Raw genomic sequence first — 25,895 nt, 5'->3', positions numbered from 1 at the left:
TACTGTGGTTTGGTGGTGGGTTGGGTTTTTTTCTTAATATTAAGTTAGCACCATTTTAGTTCAAGTTAAAAAGATTGTTATTTCAAGTTTCTCATTAAATGGCCAAGATTTGTATTGACTTTGATCAGTTTCACTTAGATCATGCTCAAAACATTTATAAAATAATATAAATTCATTTCTTCTTCAATAATTCACTTTCTGTGGGGTAAAAATACCACATATCAAGCAGTTGTGTAATCCCATACCAGAGACATATTAATATAGAATTGTGAAAAGAAAAAGATTTTCAACACCAAACCTAGAAAGAAACAACTTTTTAGACAGCAAGACTGACACTTTTAAGGAATACCCTAACTCAATTTTTCAAAATCAAGACCTACTGAAGTTTCTTACCTGGACACAATCTGCAAAGAAAGAAAAATAATTTAAGAGGTGCTTGAAAACAGAGTAATTTTGTGCTTACCAATGGTGCTGTATGACTGTATAAATAGAATTCTCTGAGACACTGAAAACAACCCAGAGCTGTGAGCTCAGTCAGACCATGATCTGAACTTCCAAAGCAGTGATGGGCTCCTTGCTGTACAGAAATCTTCTTGCCTTCATCGTTATTGCCAAGGAATATTTTGCAACAATATTGTTTCCAAAACACAACACTAGGATTCTGTAAAAAATTCACCTGAGACATGAGAGTTTTCTGAAATCCCCTATAACACAACTCACAATAAAAGTAAATACACAGAAACAAACATGCAAAGAAACACACAGGAGCAATGAGCTGTCTTAGCTCTAGACACAAAACTTTAAAGGATAAGTGATTATTTTTAATTTCCATTTTCTACCTTTTCTGGTAAATAGCACATGTCCAGGAAGTTAATTTAAGACTGGACAACCACATAGGGATTCTCTGCCAGTACTCTCTGTAGTGTCCACCAACTGATGGTTCAAAAGGATTTTTCTAAGCCAGGGATGCTGACATTATATTTAGCAACCTTTATTTACTTCATCTTTCAAGTACTGTTTCAGTTACTTCCAAGTCATGTAAACTTTAACATGAATGAGATTTTTTTCTTTGTGCAAGTTGTTTTTTTTCTGGGGGAAAGGGTTGTTAAAGGCAAGTGCCATAGCTCACCTTCATGCCTGTGAAGACCACTTGATTTCGTATGCTTTGAGCCACCATACATTCAACAACCTCTAGTTCTGGTATCAGGAGAGACAGTGAACAATCACTCCCTATTCATCCTCTCCCTCTGCCACTTTTGATTTTATGGACTTTTATCGTTCTGTCTCAACCATCTGCCTTTCAGTCTATTTAGTTATCCTCATACAGGTGTTGCATGCTATTCCTCATCCCTGTCACTCCATCTAAAATCCTTCCATTTTACTACATTGGGCTGAAGATGGAAAAAACCACAGCTACACACAGTATGCACATACACCAAAGATTTATGAATATAAATTATTTGGGAGGATTAACAATGTGTTATTTTCTTTACTTGCTTACTAGTAATTCCCAACATTTTATTTAAATTAAAATTTTGACCTCTATTAAGCTGATGTTTTAAAGACCTAAAAAAACCCCAAGATTGGTAGTCCACAGTACATAAAATAACTTTTTTCTCCCATATTAGTTACTTAACATTTCCTGCACTGAATTTCATCTACCATTTTATCATCCGTGAGATAAGGCCATTTCATAATTCTTTGGCCATCCTTACTTCTCTGAACAGTCAAACTTTGCCATATTTTTCTACAGCCCTTTTTTCCAAAAGGTCATGAGCACACTGTGAAACACATGCCTAGGCACAGATCCTTGTGGACTTCCCTGGTAATTAATTTTTTGCCACAAAACGTGATGATTTATTCCTGCTTCCTATTTCCTTTTAATTGGCTATTTCACCATCCTAGAACCCTTCCTTTCATCCAGCAGCTTGCTTGCTCCAACAGTCTGGGATGAAACCTTGTCAAAAGCCTTCCTTTTCAGAAGGTCACTTCCATATTGCTGCCAGTGCTGTACACATAGCCCAGATCCTGCTTTACAGACAGCTGAAAATGATTAAAACTTGACCCTTCCCACTCTCGTGATTCTACTGTAATGCATTTTCATTCAAATTGGACCCGCTAGTCCCTCCCTTCCAGTGTTCGTCTACTCTCTTCTTTCCTACTGAGTGATACACACATTTAACAAGACTAAAACAAAAGATTTCTTGATATTATTTGTTTACAGAGCTTTCCAGTTCATATAAGCTTACAGTATTAAAGGAAATACAGCCACATAGAAATTAGCCTGAAATCTATCCTGCATTTAATTACATGTTAAAAATCAAGTCAAATCCCACACAATGTCAGGCAATTTCCCCATTACCTTCACACTGCCACCCATATACACTGCCAGACAAAGTTTCATTAGACCTTTATTGCTAATGTGAAGAAAGCTTTAAGGAGTTCTGCTGTATACCAAAGATATACTGCAGAGGTTTTTTCCTTTTTTCCAGAGGGGTGGGTGGGGAGGGTGGCACACGGGCGGGACAGACACGATACCCAACAAGATTTTGTGTCTGATGAAAAGCTCCACATAAAAAGCAGCAGTCCAGCCAAGGATTTTGACATTCAGACAACTGAAGTACTATTGATTTGGAAATGTAGTTCTTCTTACAGTATACAGGTGAATAGCTCATGCCTAATTACAGATTAAAATAATTTGAAATATCACAAGTTTAAAATATAAATGCAGAAAACCAGATAATCAGAATTTCCAATGAAGCATTCATTCTGGAGCAGATAGGTAACATCATTAACACAAATGAAACACTAGTACAGATGATTTAATTGGATTACTTCACTCCTATGAATTTTTCCAAATAAGCTCCTTAAGAAAGCCAGAAATGGAATTCAACTGTCCTCTTTTCTGGATATTTTGGCCTATATCAGTCAGTCATGCTCTCCAATCGTGATCTCACTGAAGCAGCTGTGCGGACACAACAAATCACACTTGGACAGTTTGATCCAAGAGTGGGTAAGGACAAGCAGAGGTGAGCAGCACGCCGTCCCTCACCACTAACACCAACAGTTGCCATAGCGACAGGAGGGATCACTGCAAGAGGTTGGTATTGATCTTTCCATCACATGTTCATTGCCATTTCTTCAGAGGAGTCTTACACAATGCTACCACAACCAACACTGTCACACATACCCAAGTTCTGAAGCTAAAGGAAAATAATAGTGTTGAAAAGGCAGCAGGGAATAATTAATATTACAGTTAGCCTGGGTACACAAAGAGCAAGCAGCAAATCTTCATCTTAGTGCAAGCTCTGCCAGGGGAAGACAGGATGTCAATATGTACAGGAATGTTTCACCATGCCTTCCACCTACGCTTGAAATTTCCTGCGTATTCTCCTACAGCGCAGCATCTGCCTGTTCTCAGCATTTGTAACAACATAGCAACCAATGTCTAGGTCACCTATTGCAAAAAGTAGGATATAGCAAAGGATATTTTTGCTTAGCTGCAAGCCTTTTACATTATGCCAGCATACTGGAGATTGGCACAGATTCAGTAGGGTAAGAAAGTCTAAGTAGACAAATATTAAAAGAGATTTTTCAGGTCAACAGTGGCATAGCTCCAGAGTCCCTCAAGCACAACTTAACCTATAAATATGGGATAACACATTATGTGAGTATATCAGAGATTTTGGCAAAGACTAATATTTTTTCCAGTAACAATAGATATCTGAGAATTGCAGAATAATACATATCTGAGAACTGAGAATTAGTTCACAATTTGCAGGATTTTACTTTGTTGCTACTACCAAAAGGCTCAAATGAAAATTATATTTTGAAAGTTTCACTTTCACAAAAAACATTCCTTCTGAAGACATGCAAAAGTGGGAGAAAAAGTGTTTAAAATATTAGATGGTATTAAGAAAGCCTTTTGAGACCACTTTCAACTGTATTTATAGCCAGAACAACTAGTGGAACATGGCCCTAGCTAAAAGCAGAAGGCTGCATGTACAAGAAATGTAGAATATTATTTTTGAAAACAAGTAGATCACTTCTGCTACATGAAACCTACAGTGTTCCAGTTTTGTATCAGCATAATAACATTTCTATAATTCCTTATATTTGCATAAATCTGATGTAATAAAGCAATAGTATGGAATGTACCCATTATCACCAGAAACTTTAGAGTTCATAAAGTGATTAACCCCTCAATCATCTAGGTAGCATAGCCTTCAGAAAATGCATCATAGTTCCACAAGGCAAATATAAAAGACAAAATTAGAAGTCCACATTAGCAGAGATATTCCTAACAAAATTGTAACTTTTATACTTAAAAAAACAGATCCTGAAAAAACCCTTTAACAATACCTACCAGTTGTGTACATCAAGTTAACAGCTCCAGAAAAACTCAAATTATAACAGTATATGATATTTAAGGGCTCTTGGAACCCTGTTAATAACCAGTCTCCCATCATAACTTAAAGATGCGAATAGCCATGGGTCTGCTGAGGACCATTCAACTGCATATACGCTATCTTCATGTTCTTCATAGGTAGCTATTACACTGTCCTGAAGGGGCTCTTTAATCCTAAAATTGAAAACAAACACAAAAAAAATTAGTAAGGATTTGTGGGCACACTTGATTTCAAAGGCCATGTTAAGTGTCATTAACATCAAGATACATAAAGTCCCATTTAAAGCATAAGAATGCAGTAGTAGATTCTAAGTAGATATTTTATACCTTATATCTGCATGTACTTATATTTTACATGACAGCAAAGTCAAATCAGTGCAAAAGACCCCGTTTACAGGGACAAAGTAACTCTTACTCTAAATTTCAGTGCATTTCCTGTTTCTCAGAACCTACACTAAGCATCTCTCTCTCACTCTAAAGCAAGGTAAGCTACGTAGCATGATCTAAATGCGCAACTTCGCACAAACATCTTTTCTCTCATCGTGTTACATCCCATCTTCTCCCCCTTCATTGTTAAATGAATTCTTAAAATAATACACAGTCTTTGAGATACATAGATGGGTAAGAAGCTGCAGTCCCTAAACATCCCACGCTTTCCAGAATTATGGAAGGGGATGGAACCACCACTCTGATTTTTATCTCCCATTGCTAGAGTTATATCAGCACCAGATTCTCATCCACTATTGTATACCCCCCTCTCACTGCAGCAGTAAAGCTCCTGGTCACTTACATCATAGGAGAGACACAGATTGCCTTCTACATTGTAAATGTTCGGGAGATTTAGGAAACTCTCTGAAGCCCAAACCAAGTACTCAAGAGTCATTGACTGTACTCTGCTAACTGAGCACAGCCCCTCCTGCCTCCATTCCCAAGGCCAGTCTCTCCTCTCAAAGCACCGCTACAGCACATTATTCTGTAGCTACAGGGTAGGGGGATGACCTTAGAGCTCCTTTCAGCCACAGAGAATTGTCTGTCTGACAAGAATCAGTCAGCCCTTCAGAGGCATCTCTCTGCCTCCTAGAAACAGCCTTGCAGTACAGCTGCAACCCTCCTCATGGAAAGCAAAGCCAAAGAGCCTTGTGAATGTCACTCAATCATTTAAACAGATGCTGCTACTACAGAAATGAAGTGTTATTATTGGCTGCCTGTGCCCTTTCCTGCTGCTCTCTGAAAGCATGCAGTTCTGCAATCATAAAGCCTGGATGGAGCACAGTAGGATCTTCTGCAGGGTATTGCTGCCCCACCTAGCCAGCTAAGAATCTAACACTGCAATTAAAATTCAATTGAGTTTAATGAAGAAACCAAAAGCAGACTCATACAGTAGAATAGCTTCAGATATGTATTTTCAAGGATTTTTACCATTTACTTGCGCTACATTAAAGGTCAACTAACCAAAAAAGTTCACAGCACAACCAACACCCAGTCCCTGGTTAACTGCAGTTAATTGTTCTGTAGTTCTCCTGAATATGAACTTTGATACAAACCTACTAACAGCAGAGAGCTAAAGAACACATACAGACACTTCATCTCCTGCAATGTGTTTTTCTAACTTCCTGCTAACTGACATGCCTGGTTAAGTGAAAGTTGGTCATGTCCCCAGACAGCAATGTGCTTCGTGCAGTGCTCACCCACTTACCCACAACTCCATTATTCTGAAGGTTTCAGATGTCTCTCTGGATGAGCAGGGGAGTAATGCACACTGCACACGGCTGTCAGGGGACACGACCGACTTTCAGCTAACCAGGAATCTCAGTTAACCCAAGGCTGGATAAACAAGGACAAATAAGCTTCTAGATTACACTATTTTCTGTATGCACACAGTTGTTTCAGTGTTTCATTTAAATAATACAGCTCATCTAAATTAATTTACAGGAGTCATAAGGGGAATGAGTGTTCGGGAAACAAGCCTGTAGATGAATTTGTGTTTGGCATTTCCATTTATAAGTACAGTTTCTAACTGGGTTTTATTATTGTCTATACACTGAATTTCTTCTTTGGTATAAAAGTAAATTTTGTGCCTTCCCAGAAAAAGAAAGCATACTATTCCAATGTGGTCTTCAGGCCAATGGCACAGCCTTGAAACAGTTATTGAGAATCAGAAAATCCTTATGGAAGTGATCACTTGGTGTAAAAGAGCTAGATACTATACAAGACAATCAGGATGGAAACAAATCATCTCAAACTGACATGTGTCTCAGGAACAATACACAAGATCCAAAAGAAATTGTCCATGAGCATCCTTTACAATCACAATGAATGAAAATAGATGAGCTTTTAAATTATGCAGTGGGTAATGAGCCCAGAAGGATTCTGCTAGTGGAATAAAAATCAGAATTCATTTCATGTATGTGAAAGACTGTTCTAAAACATTAAAAAAAAAAAAAAAAAAAAAAAAAACCACAATATAAGGAGCTGACTTGCTTGTGATGAGTTTTTTTCCTCACAACAGGAATCTCTTAGAGGCAGTACCTTACCTGATGCTAAGAGATTTTTGAGAAAACACCTCAGATTTCTCTCATTTTGGCTATGTTTGCTTTTCTTTGTAATCCAAGAATAGGCTGAAGACACTATTTTTGTATCTATATTAATCTAGGTATTTGGAATTGTTCTGTTCCTGAGTCACACGACTATTTATGCACCCCAAATAAAATTTTACACATATTTATTTATTAAAGAATCATCTCAGATTAACAAGAAGAATAGCTGTGCAGAACTGGATATGAAATAAACTTTCTTTTATGCTACTTTAATATAGGTATAATTCACATGGTTGCCAGAACACAGAGGTATCTGTTTTTACTTAAAAGCTGCAGGCTATAAAAACAGCTGTATGTAGCAATATACATAGCATGCATGTGTGTACAAAACAGCTATGTATAGCATGGACAGCTACACTATATAGCTAGTCCAGTGTGCCACAGATGTAGGTGCTTGGCCTACTGATCCCTGATTGAGAGACGGTGCTGTGCAAGGCCAGCAGCTGGACTCACTGAGGCTTGTGGGTCCCTTCCAACTCAGCTCATTCTGTGATCCTGTGACTGTATTTGATAGCGTACTTGGTAATCCCTTGTTACACCTGGCAAGCTTAGTAAGCTATTTTCTTCCTTGCCCAGATCTTCCTGACCCTTAAAATGCTTCTTTAGTTTCTTACTTTCCTATCTGTTGTAAAGATTTTATTCTGACCAGACTAAAATACCTTTTCTTCTATATGTTCTTGCACTGCATCAACTGACAATGCACCACATTCCCTTTGCCCCCAAGAAATTGTAGTATGAGATGTGCAGTCTCTACCTACATCATGCATAAATTTCAGACATGTGCCACACAGAACTGAAAATGGACTGTGTTTTCTCTGTAGTCTTATTCAAACAGCATGACCCCAACCAGCTTCTATGGAAGGAGAGAAGCTTTTATTTTACTAGATAACTTGAGGTTAATTGTGTTACAGATTCAAGAAAGAAGCTTGTTCAGCCTTGGATAATTGTTTTCATGTAGAAAGCTGTTATTTCCAATTACTTCTCATGGTAACAACCACTTAAGTTTGCAGTGCTTGCAATTCTGTTTTGTCACCACAGCGTTCAATAAAATATGGTTTTCAGTCAGCAAAAATCATTAATTCCTTATCACAGTCAAAATTAAATCCTCTTTAATCTAAAAATCACTATGAAATGGAAAGGAATCAATAGAGCAGCAGCATATGCTGCAGCATCCAAAAATGAATCCTGAAAAGCATAGCACTGGATTCTAGTTTAAGCCCATGGATGCACTTTCCTTTTGACGTCAAGAGAAAATTGTTTCTGGTAAGATTAGACAACACACTACTTGCCTTTTAAAAAGCCTAAATTCAAGTATATTTATTCTTGAACACATTTTTAATAGATAATAATTGGCCATTCATACTATTCCAAACATCATAAATTTTTTTATTCAAAAACGATGTTTCTGTACTGCTTCCCCAGGAAAACAGGAAAAGCATATTTTTATGTAACAGGTTTCATAGATGTCCTAATATGAAAAGTAAATTAAGGAAGGTATACTTGCTGATGAACGTTAAAGAAATACTACAGGAAAACCAGAAGCTTTTAAAGAAAATAGTCTTGGAACTGAAAAGTGCTGCTGCACTACGTTTTGCTCAGCCTCTTATACACCCAACAAAGTAGTCCTGAATCCTGGCATTCCCCAAAAGAGAAACTATTTAACCTGTTTTAATTAATTTGGTCTCTTGGTTGATTCCATAGCATAATCCTATGACTTCAGGTTTCTCCAAGACATTAATATCAAAAGCAAAATAGCATCAAATTTAACACTGCTGACAGCTGTGTGAAAATATCCTGAAAGCCTGCCTCAGCACGTTTGGCAAATACTTTTCAAAAGATCAAGGCTGACAAATCTCTCTCCTGGAGTCACAGATGCGAATACAAAGGTGCTACGTTAGATTGCACAGCTCATATGTAATATTGTGAAACCACATTATTTATTCAAAAATCTCTAAACTCCATTTCTATCATGAAAAGTGGATATCACCAACTTCTTTAGATAGAATTTTGAAGCAAGTCTCTTTCTACAGAGAGGGCGACCACCACCATTTCCTCTCTGGTCCATTCCAATAGCTGAAGATGTTTCCACACATAACATCTCATTAAAAACTTCATGATCTCAAGTGAGATACTCTGTACAGGAAGAACTAATCCTTTACATCTCTCAGCATTAAATATAAAATATTAAGAAGTGCTTGTGTTAGATCTGTTTGTATTTAAGGACATTATGGCTAACATCTATGACAAAAAAAGATGGAAATATAAGCCTTCAGGAAAAACACTCAAACTGTATTTTCTGGTACAATCCTCAAAGGATAACAAATATTATCATTATTTTAGAACATATAATCAAAAAATGTAACATAAGTGAGAAGGCAGCATCCTGACCTTAGCAATCAGTTCTGCCAGTGAAAACAGCAAACATCTTAAAGCCTGTAAATACCATAGAAAACTAAGGGAACTGGTAGCTTAAACTGCAAAATTCAAGTTTTAGGATGGCTTCCTTTCCAGGACTGATATATAAACTCAAAATTGACTATATAAATAATTCACTATATAAATTATTGACTATATAAATATTTTCATTTTTATGGATGCAGAATAAGTTTTTTCTCTTAAAGAGTACATCCTCCATTACCAGTTGAGCCTTGTCACAAAGTTCTGGCTATAGAAGTATTGAAGAATAAAAACACTGCTGTAGATACAGCATGTACCTTGCTCCAAATATTCTTCTCATGCTGTGTATCACCAGCATACCAAACAGAGATCTACACAGTGCATAATTTAAACCTATAAGCCAAACACACATATTGGAGTAACTGAAGAAAAGGAATCCTGATCGGCAAGTAAAGATGGCCACACTAAACTGCAAGAACTTAGTAGCTTTCTTTTATTGTTAGAAAGAGCAATGTAGAGTTTAAATGACTATCAGAATAATTTAATACAGTAACATCTAGACTCACTCACTAACATCAGGATTTTGGATATAAGACACTCACTAGCTCCCTTAGGAGGAAGACAGTTCCCAATGCTCTCCTAGTATCTTACAAGGAGCTGACAGTCACCTTCAGGAGATTTAGGACTCAAGCTAGCTCAGTGTTGCAGGGAGAAAGCTCTTGCAGCAACAGAGTACAAAGCCACTAAAGGAGGTCAATGAGAAGCCTGACAAGCAATTGCATCCATAGATGTGGAATGATTCCATGTTTTGAAAGTTTTGTTCAAACTTAGGCATTGAAAATCACTCCTCATGTTCTTATCCAGGCCCATTAGCTTTGTTTTGAGGATGAAACCTAAATGAACCCAAGTTGTACTCACCCTCATCTGTTCTATTTTCATTTATTTTGTACACTTTTTTCTACCTTTGGATCAAGGTGCTAGAAACTGAACTAGTACAGCACTTCATTCTCAGTTGTGGGGTTTTTTCCCCCCCATATTTGAACTGTGCTTTAAATAATCCAGACTGGGGACTTGACCAGAATATGGCATAGCTGCCCTTTGGCCACATGCCTATAGCTCATCTCTGTGGACAACTCCAGCCTCTTCTTGGACGACCTATTTTCAACAGTGGCTTTGTGCTTCCCATGCCGAGGGCACTGAAGCCTTTCTTAATTCAGAGCAAGAAAACAAACACAGTTGGCATGTTTCTCCTAGACAAATTTCACAAAAACCATGCAAGCACAGCTGGCACGTTTTAGAATAAACAAAAACACAGTTAGTGAGAGCAGGTAAGAATATGGCTGATAGCAAAGTAGAAGCATACATGGAAGAATCAGAAGTCCCCAAAGATTATTCAGAAGGCAGTAAATGTCCCTGAACTGCAAATAGTCAGGGGCTAGCAACATATCCAGGGGAAGTACATCTCCTTTTCCTATTTCTATTGTTTTTTCTCCTGACTACTATGAGACACATGATAGATACATGCTAGGAAAATCTTTGACATGACACAGGGAAGCTGCCTGCTCTTACCTTTTTTGACTGATGAGAGAAACAACAGCACCAGTTAAACAGTAGGGAAAAGACAGACTTAGAGTCTGACCTAAACCAGCAGTTAAAAGGAACCAGTTGTCACTTGATTTCAGCAAGAGATAGATCTTCATGCAACAGTCCTAGTTATATTGCTTATTCAAGCATGTTCTGGTCTCTAAGATGGGAGCAGACAGGCCCAAGATGTCAACAGACAAACACTGAAGGGAGAACACACTAAGAAGAAATTCTTATGAAGAATCTTCGTAAGACAATTCAAACTATGTTTTCGTTTGTCTACTCATTATGCAATGAACCTGAATTCTTTTCTTTTGAAAAAATTTATCTCCAAACAATTATTTTCAGTTGGGAACCTTGAAACCAGGCATCTACAGCAGTAAATCTGGCAAGAATTATTGAGTGGGCAGATTCATGCATAGCTCAACATGGTTGAACAAGGAAGGGTAAAGTGACATACTATTTGTTTTTGTCTCCAACCAAGAAATAAAGTAAAAATAAGGAAATTTACTCTAAAAGATATTAAGAATTAACTAGTCTTAAAGATCTCAAGAAGCAGTTTTAACTGTGCAATGTTTTCAAAATATGGGGACTTTACTAAGTAGAAAAAAACAATAAACCTTTGAAAATAAAGCTGACACATACTCATCATTTCTATATTCATTCCAAGGAGGATTTTCACAAGTGATTCTGTTCAGGAAAATAAAATGCAGAAAGAGTCTTTTTCTTTCTTTCCACTTGATATTTTAACTTTCCAAGAGAGATATGGTACTCAGTCTGAGGGGGCTAAAGACACAAGTTGTAAAAATACAGGCTCTTCCTGGTGTATTTCAAGATACACCTGAAAAAGACATTCTATTTATCATTATTTGTGTGCTGTTTAACAACAAATCAGATGTCCTCCAAAAACAGGATAAATAAACCTTGTAAGACTATAACACTTTCTGAAAAGTCTAGAACATACCTAACCAAAAAGAAACAAACAAACAAAACAGACAAACAAAAACAAACAAACAAAAACCACAAAAATAAAAACCAAACACACCCTTCCCTCATTAAACCATAGAGCGAAAATCTGTATTTTACCAAAGACAGTACCCATGGAATGGTGTAACAGACTCTTCACAGAGGTCTCTAGGAGGGTATCAGAGCTGAAATATTTGGCACTAGTGGTTGACTAACAAGAAGTATTCCCAACAGCTGTTATGCCCTACTTCATTTGTGCACTCAGAACTAAACAGACATATATTTGGCAACAGTTCAAGCCTGCAGCAGCTTGCAAACGTCCTTCTGACTCAACTCATAACAAGGGGGCAGAAGAGGGAGCCTAAAACAAGACTTTCACAGTACCAAGCAAAGGTTACAAAAGCTAATGTGCTTTCCCAGGTTTTATAAAAAACAGGTGAGCAGTTGAAAAGCACATATTTAAAAAGCAAATGCAGAATTGATACTCTTGTAGCCTCCAGGAACAGGCAAGGATTCCATATTATTACTATACAAGTCATTCATGATGTGGTTTACATCCATCCCACAGCATGGAAAAGATGCAGTGTATTTGTTGTATTGCACTGGATGATCTTGGATTAAAAAATTGATATTCTAGAGCAGTGACTCAATGTTTTAATAAGGCAACCTATACAGTCTAAAATCCAAAGAAGTTCAGCATTACAGATAATCTACTGTACAATGTCTGTCAGAATGCTGTTTACACTTGTGATATTTTTAATGCATTCCCACCACATTAAAAAAATGCGGTCTCTTTCTCATTTCCCCTAATGCTATTTGTTTTCCATCCAGAACAGAATAAATTGCAATCTCCAGTCAAAGATAAGGAACCAAAAGACGTCTCTGCCCATGGCAGGGGAGTTGAAACTTGGTGATCTTTAAGAACCCTTCCAACACAAACCATTCTTTGATTTTATATTTAAAACACTGTAACTCAGTTACATTCTAGAAAGTATATACTGCCGATGTGAGCAAACTTTTAGGGATTTAATTTGATACTCCTTGATTTTTCAGGCACTTACAATACATGGAGAAAAATCTTCTAATGAAATGCGGTACATTTAAAATAAACCTTTTCTATATTTGGAGTAACTTTCTTACTTAGTATTAAAATATAATCATTTCCAGGTCCATAGTTTAAATGAAGCCAAAACACCAAAACTATTTGGAGTAAAACTACATATATATTAATAAAATTAAGGTTCAAGAGCAACCTTAAAAATGCAACTAGAGAAGTAACCTAAACTTTAAGAATTTTACCTGAAACATCTAGCAAACACAGCTGAATAACTAGGGGACCTTTTTTGTAATCTCCTTATCACATCTGACTACTCTTTATTTTTAAAAGATCATTCGGGAGTTAATCTACCTGTGTCATTGCAGACAGCTTAGCAGAGCTGTGCAGAAGAGGGCAATGGAGCTGGTGAAGGGTCTAATAAGTCATATGAGGAGGGGTTGAGGGAGCTGGGGCTGCTTAGTCTGCAGGAGGCTCAGGGGCGACCTTACTGCCCTCTACAGCTGCCTAACAGGATACTGTAGCCAGCTGGGGGTCAGTCTCTTCTCCCATGCAACAAGCGACAGGAGAGGACACAGCCTCAAGCTATATGAGGGGAGGGTTAGGTTGGACAGTTAGAGAAATTTCTTCACAGAAAGGGTGATTAGAAATTGGAATGGGCTGCCCAGAGAGGCGGTGGAATCACCATCGCTGGGGGTATTCAAGGAAAGACTGAGGGTGGCAGTCATTGCCAGGGTCTAGTTGACACAGTGATGTTCAGTCATAGGTTAGACTCTGATCTCAGAGGTCTTTTCTAATCTAATTCATTCTGCAGTTCTGTGATTCACTTTGTAAAGGAAGAGTTTGCTGAAGATCACCATGAAAGCTAGTCACAAAATAAGAAAGCCTCAGCTCAACCTCAATCTACAGAACTTCCTATATACACATATATACAGTTAATTTACTAAAACCCCATCCATACAAAATTCACAAGAAAAATATTTGATTCCTACAAACCAAATGGAAGGGTTTACCACATTTTCCAATAGCATGCACTATTCTCTACCAAGAGTGTTGAAACCAAGCTTCTGGTTTGCTTGATCTAGGTCTGATGAGTTACTGGGTTCCAGAGCAGTGAGAGATATTAAGAGCAAAATTAAAAAAAAAAAAAAGGGTTTATACTTCATTTCTTCTGCCCATGCAGAAGCTCATCATTAGACTGGTAACATTTCCCAAAGGTCCTAACACATACACAAAAAATACAAAAGCATATTTTCAAATTGCAACTTAACCCAGATTATTCTACATGCTTGACTTGAACCAGAGCTCCCTTAAAGTGAATCTTTTCACCAACCCAGTGGACTTTAGGACTGATCCTCAGCATCACCATTCCCTTCCTACCAGTGAATGTAGAGCGACCGTGCCAATCAGATTTAAAGAGTGTATTCCACCCAAGACTGAATAAAGAACAAAGTGGGAATTCTAACTACTTACCTGAAAGGCCTGTACACAGAAATCCTAGTCAGCAAAAAAAAAAATAGCATGTAAACCATTACAATGAAACTACAAATTATAAGCATCTACATAAAACTCAGGAAACTTCATACTTCTCTTCTTGATGCTGGTCCTCTTGGTCACTGAGTTCATCATCATCTACCATATGGCCAAATGGTTCAGAAGAAATTGATACCATATTAGACAGGATAACTCTGCTATCACTGCTTCCTGTAAGGATCAGCTGATCATGAGAATGATTGTATCTGACATTCCAGACCCTAAAAAAGTTAAAATCAGACAGAATGAGAGACTATTCATGGTAGGTAGCGCATCAATGTTAAACAAGTTTTTTAAGAGCAGCACTAAAAATTCATCTTTTCAATGTTTTAAATATGCATAGAAGTAACATGCCTCATTCCAAAGACCATTTTTTTGCCATCTTCATTAGTCTTTTAAGTTTCCATGTCACCTGTTTCCTATGAGGCATCTTTAAAATTCAACAATTAAATAAAAAAAAACCAAAACAAAACCAAATCACACCATTCAATGATATTATTCCTTGAGGGTACATGCCAATCATTGTTGAGTAAGCCAGATAAGTACCTAAGTCCTGAATATAAAAATTTCCCCAAAGCAAAATATGGATTAAAAATAGCCTTTTAAACAAAAAACTCGCAACATTTTTACAGCGAAGTTTAAAAGAGATCCTAAAACAAATGTAGGACTATATTTCTCTTCAACTTTTACATTTTACATATCAAGTTAACACCAAATGTCTTATGGTTCTTGTCTTGTTCTTTTTCTTTGAATATTCTGAAGAAAAAAAGTATAAAAAATGCTTCTGTTAATTCCCATCTTCATCTCCCTTGAAGTAGCTTTAGGGACTGGATCTATTTTGCAAGAATTACTCTAACCCAAATTTTATAAAATATGAATAATTCATCTTTTCTTAAGCACTGAAATTATCAGGCAAGAGTCTCTCCTTACTCCAGCCACAGGCCAGTGCAGTAGATACTGGCTCTAAATGTTATTTCAGAGAATAAAATTATTCACTGCATATTCTGACTTAAAGACTGTGAAGAACATAAAAAAGTTGAGCTGCATTATTGAATATTTCAACCATGTGACAACAGAAGGATGGATGGCAGCTGCTTTATTACTGCACATCAGGTGCAGCACATCAGGCTCCATTTGGGAAGGCACACCTGTGTCCCAGCTGGGCCCCACGGGCCAAGTTCTGTGCTGTGCTTCTCAAAGGCGTGCCCATCTCCCAGCAATGCTAACAACAGTTTCTTGCCAATTAGACTAATGTTGTCTAAACTCTTAATTTACAATTACACAAGGAACATTGACACGCTGAAACTTTTCCTCTGTGCAAAAAAATGATTATGAACAACAGTACAAATAGTTAGTTTGCATTGCTCCTAAACGATAACATAATTAGCTGAATAAATGATATAAGCCATCCACCCACAAAACAGCATGCAGATAATTTGTTCTACCAGTGGGAATGCTCCTCTAGTGTCTTCACTGGTTCAGTGACATTTCTCGTGTCCCAGAATTTCACCTTGCAGTCATCTCCACAGCTAGCCAGGTAGTACTGTTTATTGGGATTGAAGTCCAGGTCTCGTACCAGCTGTCCATGAGCATTTTCTATACAATATATCTGCCTGTAAAACATTAAAAGAGATTAAACGGTCTATAAAAGCTGACTGCACTCCACCTACAGAAATCTGTTTCCCTGGAAACTTGCATAATCCCCTTAGCACCCACAGACCTAGAGCTCCCATTCCTATTGCAGAGTTAGGGAATTCCCAGTTGTTAACAACAGTGACTTGTACAGATTTCTCAGCTTGCTTTGACATTTTGTTCCTTCCATGTTTGTTTCCATTAGGATCATCTGGAGTTAAAAGGAAATAGTAGTTCCAGATGATTCTAGCACAGCTCTGTAACAACTGTTATAAATGTCTGCTACTAAACCACAACAGTTTCAGGTAAGAACTTCTTCACCCCTAAGTAGTTATATATAGTAATTCCCTGTTTATGACATCTACTTCAGTAGGAAAAGCTGAGATGCAAAGATTGGAACAGATATCAACGACAACTTTTTATTACAGCTCTGTATTGAATTTACCTTCTTGAGCTCTTGCATTTATCACTAATTTACCCATGGCCCTTAAACTACTCAGCCAGACACAACCTCATCCATCTGGACCACTTTAGAAAACATCTGTATTACTGCTAACAACCTAGCATATCTATTCAAAACATCATGTGCCATCAGTTTGTGTCCCTACCTTGCCTCTTAAACTTGGAGGTTGTCTGATTTTTCCTGTTTCCACAATTGTATGACCAGTTTTCTCCAAGACACCAATATATCATCTAAAGTTCTGCTTAGACTTGACCATCTCCTACAGTCTTCACTGGAACTTTTCAACACTTGATGAGCTTTTTGTTTTTCTTTAAATGAAAAATGTTTCTCTTCAGTAAACATATTGAGCAAAAATTCCTACTTCTTGTGAAAACTACATATACTTATGGTCTTCTGTCACTATCAGATAGTCTCTGTTAATACCTAACTACAAATACAAAGTAAAATTGCTCCAGAAGGAGAGATTCAAAGATATCAGGCCTGCACTAAGCCCTGTCTTGACAGTTCCGGCCGTCACCAGTGAAATTACTAAGAGATTTAGCATCAACACTCTCCTTAGAGTTTGAGAAGCTAAGGATATCCTTCAGGTAAGCCTTTGTACCAAGTATTCTAGGAGTGGAATTCAAGCTTCCATTTATTTTTTTGGAATATGTATACGGCAAAAAAAGTCTCAAGCATGCTTGCTGTGGTAACACACATATTTCCTCCTTCACTGCACCTATCGCTTCTTTCTTGCATTGCTTAGACCTGTGTGTAAGGGCTTAAAAATACTACTGTCCATTGTATATTCAGGACTATTCACCATGTAAGACTTTATCCCAGCTTAACTATTATTCTGACCATTTGATATCTTTCCTCCCCAAATATGAATATTCTTTTCATCATTTTTCACCCTACCTGCAGCAATAATACATACACTAAATTTCCCCCTTACATTATAAGATTAATGCCAGACCACATGAACATTTTCTCCAGCTATTGGCTCATATTATTCTTCTTACATATTATTTAGAATTTAGCCTTGGAGTCTGAATTTTCCTGATAAAGTTCTCTCTCTAAATCCAATCAGCCTAATGTCTGTCTTCTCTGCTTCACAAGCTCTTCTCTGATTACGACTGCTTCTTAGTGTAGTCTAGGACTCTTCCTGACAATCATTTTTTTTCTCTCCCCTTCTTTGTTTGCTATGTCCAAAAGAATGTACTTCCTCTATCTTGCAGCTATCATAACCACACTCTGCAGGAGCAGCTACTCCAGCTGCTTCTAGTATTTCTCTTCACTTTGCTGGTAGGACAGTTTTCTGCCCTTGATTCCTCCCTCGTCCTTCTTTTTATGCTTCTTATTCTGCCACTGTTTATACTGCCCTGACTTTAAGCTCTTACTTCAAGCCTAACTAATCATTATGAAATATTCACATAATAGACATATTACAGCCTAATTGAAGATGAGACTTACTATTGCACATACTTTTTGAGTATATTGCAAACAGCTCTTTGGCATAGTCTAGTTATCAAACTGGTTTAAGGACAAACCAGTTTTAAGGACTTATTTACTCTGAGCTTTACTTAAAGTAAATACAATAGTGGGATTTGCTTCTGTTAACCAAGCTACCCCTTTCACTGAGGATCTACAATATCCAGATAATCTTGCATTCATAGAAGTTACTCAGATAATTTCTTTAATACAAGATAGAGATGCTTCTTCTAATGAGACAGAGCATGAAGCAGACTTTAAAATATTTAATATTCTTTCTTCAAAACACAAGCTTTGGCTAAATATTTGCCTGCTATATGTTAGAAAAAAGCAAATTAATAAAACCCCTTCTCCTTTGTCCTCTCTTTCCACTCTTGTCTTTATAAGATGTCTTTATAAATGTAAGTATACACATTACATAAAATTAGATTTTTATATATAATTTTACAAGGCAAAAAACAGGACATTCAAACATGATTTTCAAACACTTCACAGGAAGTGACTTTTAATTATTGTATTTTTAACTTTCCTTCATTAAATAAATCTTTTCAGGAAAACCACAAAGACTAGCAAACAAGGGATTTATTGCTAAAACTCTGAGCTGGCAGGAACCACTGAACTAAATTTAAAGTCATCGCCCTTTAAAGCAACAAAAGTTATTACAAGACATCAGTCTTCTCAGTTTAGTGATAAATTACTATGTGCTAAGGGGATAAAGTGTACTTTTAAAAAAGCTTGAAGAGGCTTTAGTAGTCATGGCAACAGATGTGCACAACATCACTCCTTTGCTTATCAAAATCACAACTAAGAAGGGGGGGAAATGCCTTATTAGGTATATTCAAAGCTTCTATTAGGTTATGATTTTGATAGATTCAGTGATTTCTTATATCCAGTATGCTACAATCATTAGTCTAGTATAGAACACTTTGTTAAAATCAGAAGTGAATAGTGAACTTGTGAATTGCCTTCCAAGATTAAAGTCACCTTTAAATGCTATGAAGATAGCTCATAGCATAGTCAGGACAGCTGTTAAAGCATTTTCAAGTTGAATTACAAAACAGCTTCATTCAGGTAATTCCTATGTATTGAACAAATCCTTGTGAGACTAGTACAGGGTTCAATAAAACTCAATATACGAGTTAGAATTGAAGCTGAGGGGAAATACCAGAGAAAAACCTTTGTTAAATTGTAACTATATCAGCTATGCAAGCCTTTCTATTCCTTTTATAATATATAGGATTGCCACTTATCATTTCAAACAAAAAAATTATGCTAGGATCAATGCAAAAATCTCCCTCCAAAGGAGATTGCTTTTCTAGAGAACATGACTGCAAGCTGTCCTTACCTCATGCTCCGTGTGTCCCAGCCTCGGACAGTGGTATCGTTGGCCGTGGCAATCTGCGTACAATTGTGGTGGGGACTCCATCTGCCCGAAGTAAATTTTAATTGTCCTTTCCCTTCCAAGGCTGTGGAACTAGAGAGCTAGAATAATGAAACAAAGCTGGCAATGTTTCTAAATGTAACACTAAAATGAAATTAGTTGCAATGAAGACAAAGCTGTTAAACAGCCTATTGCTCCAAGTGCAACAGACTACCAAATCCGAAGATTGAAGGAAAAAAAATTACAGAAATAACAAATAAAAGCTAGAGCTAATTTTCTATCACTATTTTTTTAAAAGGCTTATGCAGTGTAATGTATGCCAAATTATTACAAGTACTGTACTCTTCTATAAACTTAAAAAGTTTCAGATCATTGTTGAAATAATATGGGCACACTGCACAGATTTGTAGCTGTCACACACACACACACACGCATTTAGCTTCATTAACAGTCTTACAAGATTTTTTTCCATGTCAAAATGCCAAATTTTATCTGTAGCAACAGAATTATGGTGTCAAAGACTCTTTTTGATAAATGTATAGCAGCTTTTAAAAATAAAGAAGTCAAGGCCCAGGTGCCCATGTCACCACATACATGCCTGTGAAAATAACAGTAGATACTAGATTACACATCTACAATCTGTGAGATAAAAAGGTTTCAGTTCCAAAACCAGGCTTACACATCCTAGAGCAGGCAGCTCTGCATCTCCACAGTTAATGAAAAGAAGGTCCAAAGTAATCACCTTTCTCTTTGAAGTTGTATGGCAAGTTATCCCCCAATTTGATGTGAACATGGGGGAAATCAAAGCTGCCTACACTGCAAATTACTTATACTTCTGATCACTTACTGAAACTGTTTAATAGCTAAAGAGAAAGAGGAAAACCAAAATATTTGCATTTAATCAGATACAAAATTTACAGAAATTTCAAGCAGCTACACAAACAGCAGACTTATTTGGTCATCTTTCACACAACTTTCATATTTCAAAATGTTTCATTATGATGTATTTCACAAAAGCAGATTACGGCACAGGATCCTGTTGGATCCCAATGCAACATCAATATTCTATTTAATAGTAGATTTTTCAGCACAAATATTATGCTTTAATGGATGAAAAAGACTAAAACATACAAACTGTTTATATAAACTTTAACTGATATCAACAGAAAAATATGCTGCCAATACTAAATGGCCTAAATCTATTTGTATATTGTACAAATGTTCATGAATGCATTTTGCTAAATTTTATTACTACAACTCCACCAAGAATTTCTTCAGCACTATGCTTAAAAATCAAGGAATTACAATATTGTTTTTTTTCTTTTTAAATAACATGGAATTCCCAGCATACAAGGGAATACTGCTTGTATGAATATGTATGAGAATACATATACTGCTCATGTGTTAATGAGTAACATTAACACTTTGGCCAAACCTACTCCTCTAGAACAAATACTGTCTGAAAATATTTCTACAACTCACAGATTATTAATAGAAAGAAAAAGCACTGCACAGAACACTGGACACTGGATCATACAATTTATTTTTTGACACATACTAGATTCCAAGCTCAAGAGAATATTCATAGCTTGTGTAGGTCATTTCAAAAATTAAATAAGTTTCTTTAGAAAGCAGACTTGGCCATTCAAAGCTTAGATTGGGGGGAGGGAAGCCAATGCTATCACTGACAATAAGATAGAACCAACAAAGGGAGTATATTTTCTCAGGTATTTAAAAAATCTGCTCTTGAGATGGAAAGCATCATAATATTCAAAACATGACTCAGGGCAGAGGGTCTTTGTCAGCAGTAGACTATACTTTCTTCGAGACATATATATAGACACACACACATACACAAACATATATATATATATATATATATATATATAACGTGTAAGCTAATATAAAAAGATGAAATTTTTCTTCTTTGCAGTCAAAAGTTTAGGGTTGAGGCCAGCACACACATACTGTGGTATTTCTCAATAACACATGAAAAAACACCTACATGTTAGGTGGGCCAATTCATCCTTGCCTTCATAAGCAATTCATAAGTAAATTAAATGACATCTTTCCTTATACAGATGTCCAACTATATATACCGACAAGTTCTTAATTGACTTGGTCTTCTTTTCCATGTCATCTATGAACCTGAAAGCAACTGCAAGGATTTAAAGGACAATTTGGAGATAAAGAAGAGACATTTTCATACATAAAAAGGAATTCTTATGTAACAGAACAAAGTATACAAGTTTCCTTCCTAGACATCAAGAAATAAAGGAAACAAAATTGGTAGCTCAGAATCAAAATGCAGGTTCAAAAACATCTTAGTTGTAATATTAATTCATACTGAATATATGGACAGGTAAGTAAGCGCACTTTTTACCTTGAAATCTTTCCTCCACCTCTTTAAATGCAGAAAAGCTAACTACAAAAGGGAAGAAAACATGACATAGGTGTATTTTAAGCATTATTCTTGCATGACGGTTAAGATCTGTGCTGCCCAGGGGATGAAGACATGCAGGTGTGAGGGCCTCATGGGATAGTTTGGATAAACAATTCATGGTATTATTTTATAAACACAAAATGGGAGTTCCATTAAGGAAAAAGGAACGGAATAGACTAAGACAGAATGTCTATTTTTAGACAACAAAATCAGGAATTACTCTTGCAATGTGCAAGGATCACACTGATTTCAGAAAATAAGTCTGGAGAAAATGAAATCTTGAACAGTGTAAAATGGTTACTGGAGTATGGATGGATTTTACACTATTCCTAAATGCTTAGCTGGAACAATGCCTAAATCTGGTGACACAAGAACAAAAATAGAAAAGAAGCATGATATTATACTACAGTTGCACTAAAGCAACATTTTGAAGTAAGAAAAAAAAATTCAAAAAAAAATTAAACAGTTCTATTCTGATCATGTTACATTGTTTATGTTATCCTCAGTGAAGGACGGGGTTTTACAAAAACAAAAACCAAAATATGAAAAAAATCTGTCCTAGGATATCCTAGATCTAGGACTGATTTCTGTGTATTCAAATCAAAGTATCAATGACTCCAACTTATTTTTGTCAAAATATCAAGGACTGAGGTTGATTTTCCTGCTTCAAAATTTGATTACATAAGATCTGACTTGGAAAGAGGAAAGGACAGGCACTATCCTTCAAAAAAACCCAAAACCCATATTAAATGGAAAGGGTACAGAAATTGTCTAGGAAAACCACAAGCAGCATGGAGACAGTGAACCAACAACTTGTGCCCTCTTCCAAGAAAAGAAGAGCTATGTGACCAAGAACAGAACAGGAACGTACTTAGAAGAAAGACAGATTACAGGCTACACTAAGTAGACAAACCCAAGCAGACTATTTTGAGATGGACATTAAAAGGCATGATGTTCTTCTGACTTTTTATTGACAGAAACAAAAAAGTTGATGAGGATGGTAAATTGAGTTCAATTCCTCCAACTGCAGGAAACCATGCCATGGAGTCCTTTCATAACTGTTCTTGACTCCTGAACCATCTTAAAACTATTTACCTTTTCAAATAGGCTCATCATATTGGCAGCTCAGAGCTATTCTCAGAATAGCTAAGTAACAAAATTCACATATTTTTAAGTGCTGAGTTTCTGGATTACAGTAAGAAAATATTTTTATTCCTTAAACATAAGTTTTCTGCTTTATACTACAAAAATTAAACTAAATAACCAGTTCATCCTCTGAACTATATTGTTATTCTTATATGCTGATGATGCATTCCAAGCTCTGCCAGCAATAATTTTCATTATTTCACTCCTACTTCTGTTCTATCGTTAAGGTGACCATTAAATAAAATTGATTCCAACCCTATGAGCTGGTTCCTACTCTCATTCTGATCAGTAATTTTCCTTTTTTTTTTTTCTTCTGACAGTTTTCTGCCCCCCTATAGTTAATCAATGTTTATTTTAGTTGCAGTAGTAATGGGGTGCTAAAAAGTTCTCCACTGAATTCCACAAGGTATTTCCTGCCTTGAGAAATAGCAGCTATCTTGCCAAGAAAGCATCTCATGCTTATTCCTAACGTTCTCTCTATTTGGATACATCACTTTTATCCAGATAACCTGTGAAATCTTCCCCAAAATATATTCTGCCTTGCCTGGAATGCCACTGCTTGATATTATCCGTTGTTCTGAACCAAGACAATATGAATGCTGCTAAATAATCCAAGAGAAATCTAAAAGGAATATAATTATAATAGTTGGATTAGAATGATCAAACCCACACCTCTATTTGTCCCCTTTGTGAAAACATATTAAAATCTAGATATTTTTCTGTTTTTCATATCTCTATTTCGTTCTGCTGCACTCATCTGCCATGCCAAACATACTGCATTTACTCGAGGAAGAGTTCCAGCAATTTGTTGACATCTGACCTCAAATCTGTACACAGAAATATTAACTGTCTTCTTCTCAGCAGATTCTATCCACACCTTGTGCATTGTCTGGGCTTCTCTTGGGTACAGCTAATGATTATAAATGGCAAAGAATAGCTAATTTAATTGCAAAAGGTAATGATGCAGTGAGCATAAGATTAGTTTCACCCCAGAAGGTAATGTCCTCAAAACAATAATAAAGGGAGTGATCAAAAGGACAGGAGAAGCTTGTCTTAATGTAAATACAGGCAAATTGAACACTGTAAGGTGGAAACAAGTTAGCAAAAAAAAAAAAAAATACTGAAAGAAAATAAAAAACAAAACCCAAAACCAAAATGAACCCAAACAAACCCACTGAACTGTACAGTAAATTACAGTTAGCAAATGTTTCTTATCCCAAGCTGACTAGATAATTCAGAGAATGGACACACCAATAATTTTATTACCAAGAAGCTCTGATTCTATCGGGAACTGCACAATTCTTCAGGCTAATTTTAATGAAACAATGTGGCTTGTAAATCACAGGCAGATACAGAAAAGGAACCAAATCAGACTCTGAAGTTTTGATCACTGTAGAGAAGCAGAAATTCTGGCCGACACAAAACTTTAAAGACACACATATTTTCAATTTTTCAGTTATATTATACCTGAATTTTAGACAAACTTTCATAAACATGAAAGGTCCATGAAAGTAGGATTTGCTCTACCTCTTGCCATTAAAATGGCCTATAATATGTACCTATGCAAAAAAAGGGAAGCAATTGAAAGGTGTTGTAAAAACAGGAAGAGCAGTGATGCACCAGTGTAATGAATACCCCCTTACCTTTATTGCCTGATATAGATACAGTGGACCTGATCTTACTTTTAGTTAACAATGATGATATTATTCAACTTGAACACCATCATGTGCTTTTTACAAAAAGAGAAAACAATTCAAACACATTGACACTGCTATTATTTTAATCCTAGGCTCTTGATTTAAGTTTTTGTTACAACATTTTTAGTAATAACACATATATACACAAAGAAGTACACTGTTATTTTACTTACAAGTCTACACAAGATGCATATTTTGCATATAAAGATGTTCTCCTCTTAGCAATCCCTACAGAATATATAAGTTCACTAGTGTTGAGGAAAACATTCAGTGGAGCTAGCTTGGTGTGCAGCTGCAGACTGAACTTTGGACGGTGGAGGGAAATAAGGCAAGGGCCTAGAAAGAAGCGCTGACCATTTGCACAACAAAAGGCACGGGCACCTGTGTCACAGTCAGTTGACTGGACACAGAGACACAGCAGGAGCAGAGGATTGAGAAGGAAGACCCCAGACTTTAGCTGCATAAACTGGAGGGTATAAAACCTCTGGGTTTTCTTTATTCAGGGTCCCTCATGAGAGGCACCAGCCCAGGCTGTTTTGCTGTAGCACTGTGATTAAATTACTTAAGGGATGGAGAGGACTGAGAGACTGCTATGGGAAACCTGGAATGTGTGAGCTGGGGCATGCAGGGAGTCCAGCAGGGCCCTGTCAGCCCACTGGAGCTGCCCAAAGTCTCTGCCCATGGGAGTGTGACTGCCACAGTGACTCCTGGATGGTCAGACAGGGACGTTTCCCCAACACCATTTACATCCTGCTTAGTCACTGCCTGCTTGAAACAAAGGACGTTAGGTGATAAGACATCAGGTGGCTAGGAGATCCCAAAAATGGACAACCTTCCATCTTAATGAACAGTAAAGACAACTCCTCTTGTCATTTACATAACCTCCCTGTAACTGCATATAAAGGAAATATTGTGGTTTGTTGGTTTTTTTTTTTTTATTTGCCTTGACATGCCTCTTTTTTAATATGGCAAAACCTGATTTCTTTGCTTTAGACTGTTTTATATCTGTTTTCCAGGCCAAAAGAAAAAAAGCTCTTTTTATTAATATCTCAATAAAGTCTCATTTTAGATTCTGATAAAACAACATTAAAATAGAAATCATGTGCTTTTTAGCATTATGACAT

General features: G+C 36.6%; 1 protein-coding gene across 2 annotated transcripts in view; it reads right to left on the bottom strand.

Annotated features, from left to right (window-relative positions):
- Positions 1-2,359: 2,359 nt before the first annotated feature.
- The window catches only part of EIPR1 (EARP complex and GARP complex interacting protein 1), a 71,632-nt gene continuing 48,096 nt past the window's right edge, over positions 2,360-25,895 (bottom strand). The window contains exons 6-10 of one of the 2 annotated variants that reach the window (XM_058801358.1): positions 19,450-19,586; positions 15,985-16,152; positions 14,593-14,760; positions 14,480-14,503; positions 2,360-4,582 (exon numbers count right to left, since the gene is read on the bottom strand). In XM_058801358.1, coding sequence (XP_058657341.1) covers positions 4,408-4,582; positions 14,480-14,503; positions 14,593-14,760; positions 15,985-16,152; positions 19,450-19,586 — 672 coding nt within the window. In that variant the 3' untranslated portion in view covers positions 2,360-4,407. The remainder of the gene's footprint in view (positions 4,583-14,479; positions 14,504-14,592; positions 14,761-15,984; positions 16,153-19,449; positions 19,587-25,895) is intronic. The other variant, XM_058801359.1, reaches the window with a different exon arrangement.

This window comes from Ammospiza caudacuta, chromosome 3 (assembly GCF_027887145.1).
Source record: "Ammospiza caudacuta isolate bAmmCau1 chromosome 3, bAmmCau1.pri, whole genome shotgun sequence".
Taxonomy (NCBI): domain Eukaryota; kingdom Metazoa; phylum Chordata; class Aves; order Passeriformes; family Passerellidae; genus Ammospiza; species Ammospiza caudacuta.
Note: the sequence above shows the minus strand (reverse complement) of the source record. Positions and strands in the feature narration are given on the sequence as shown.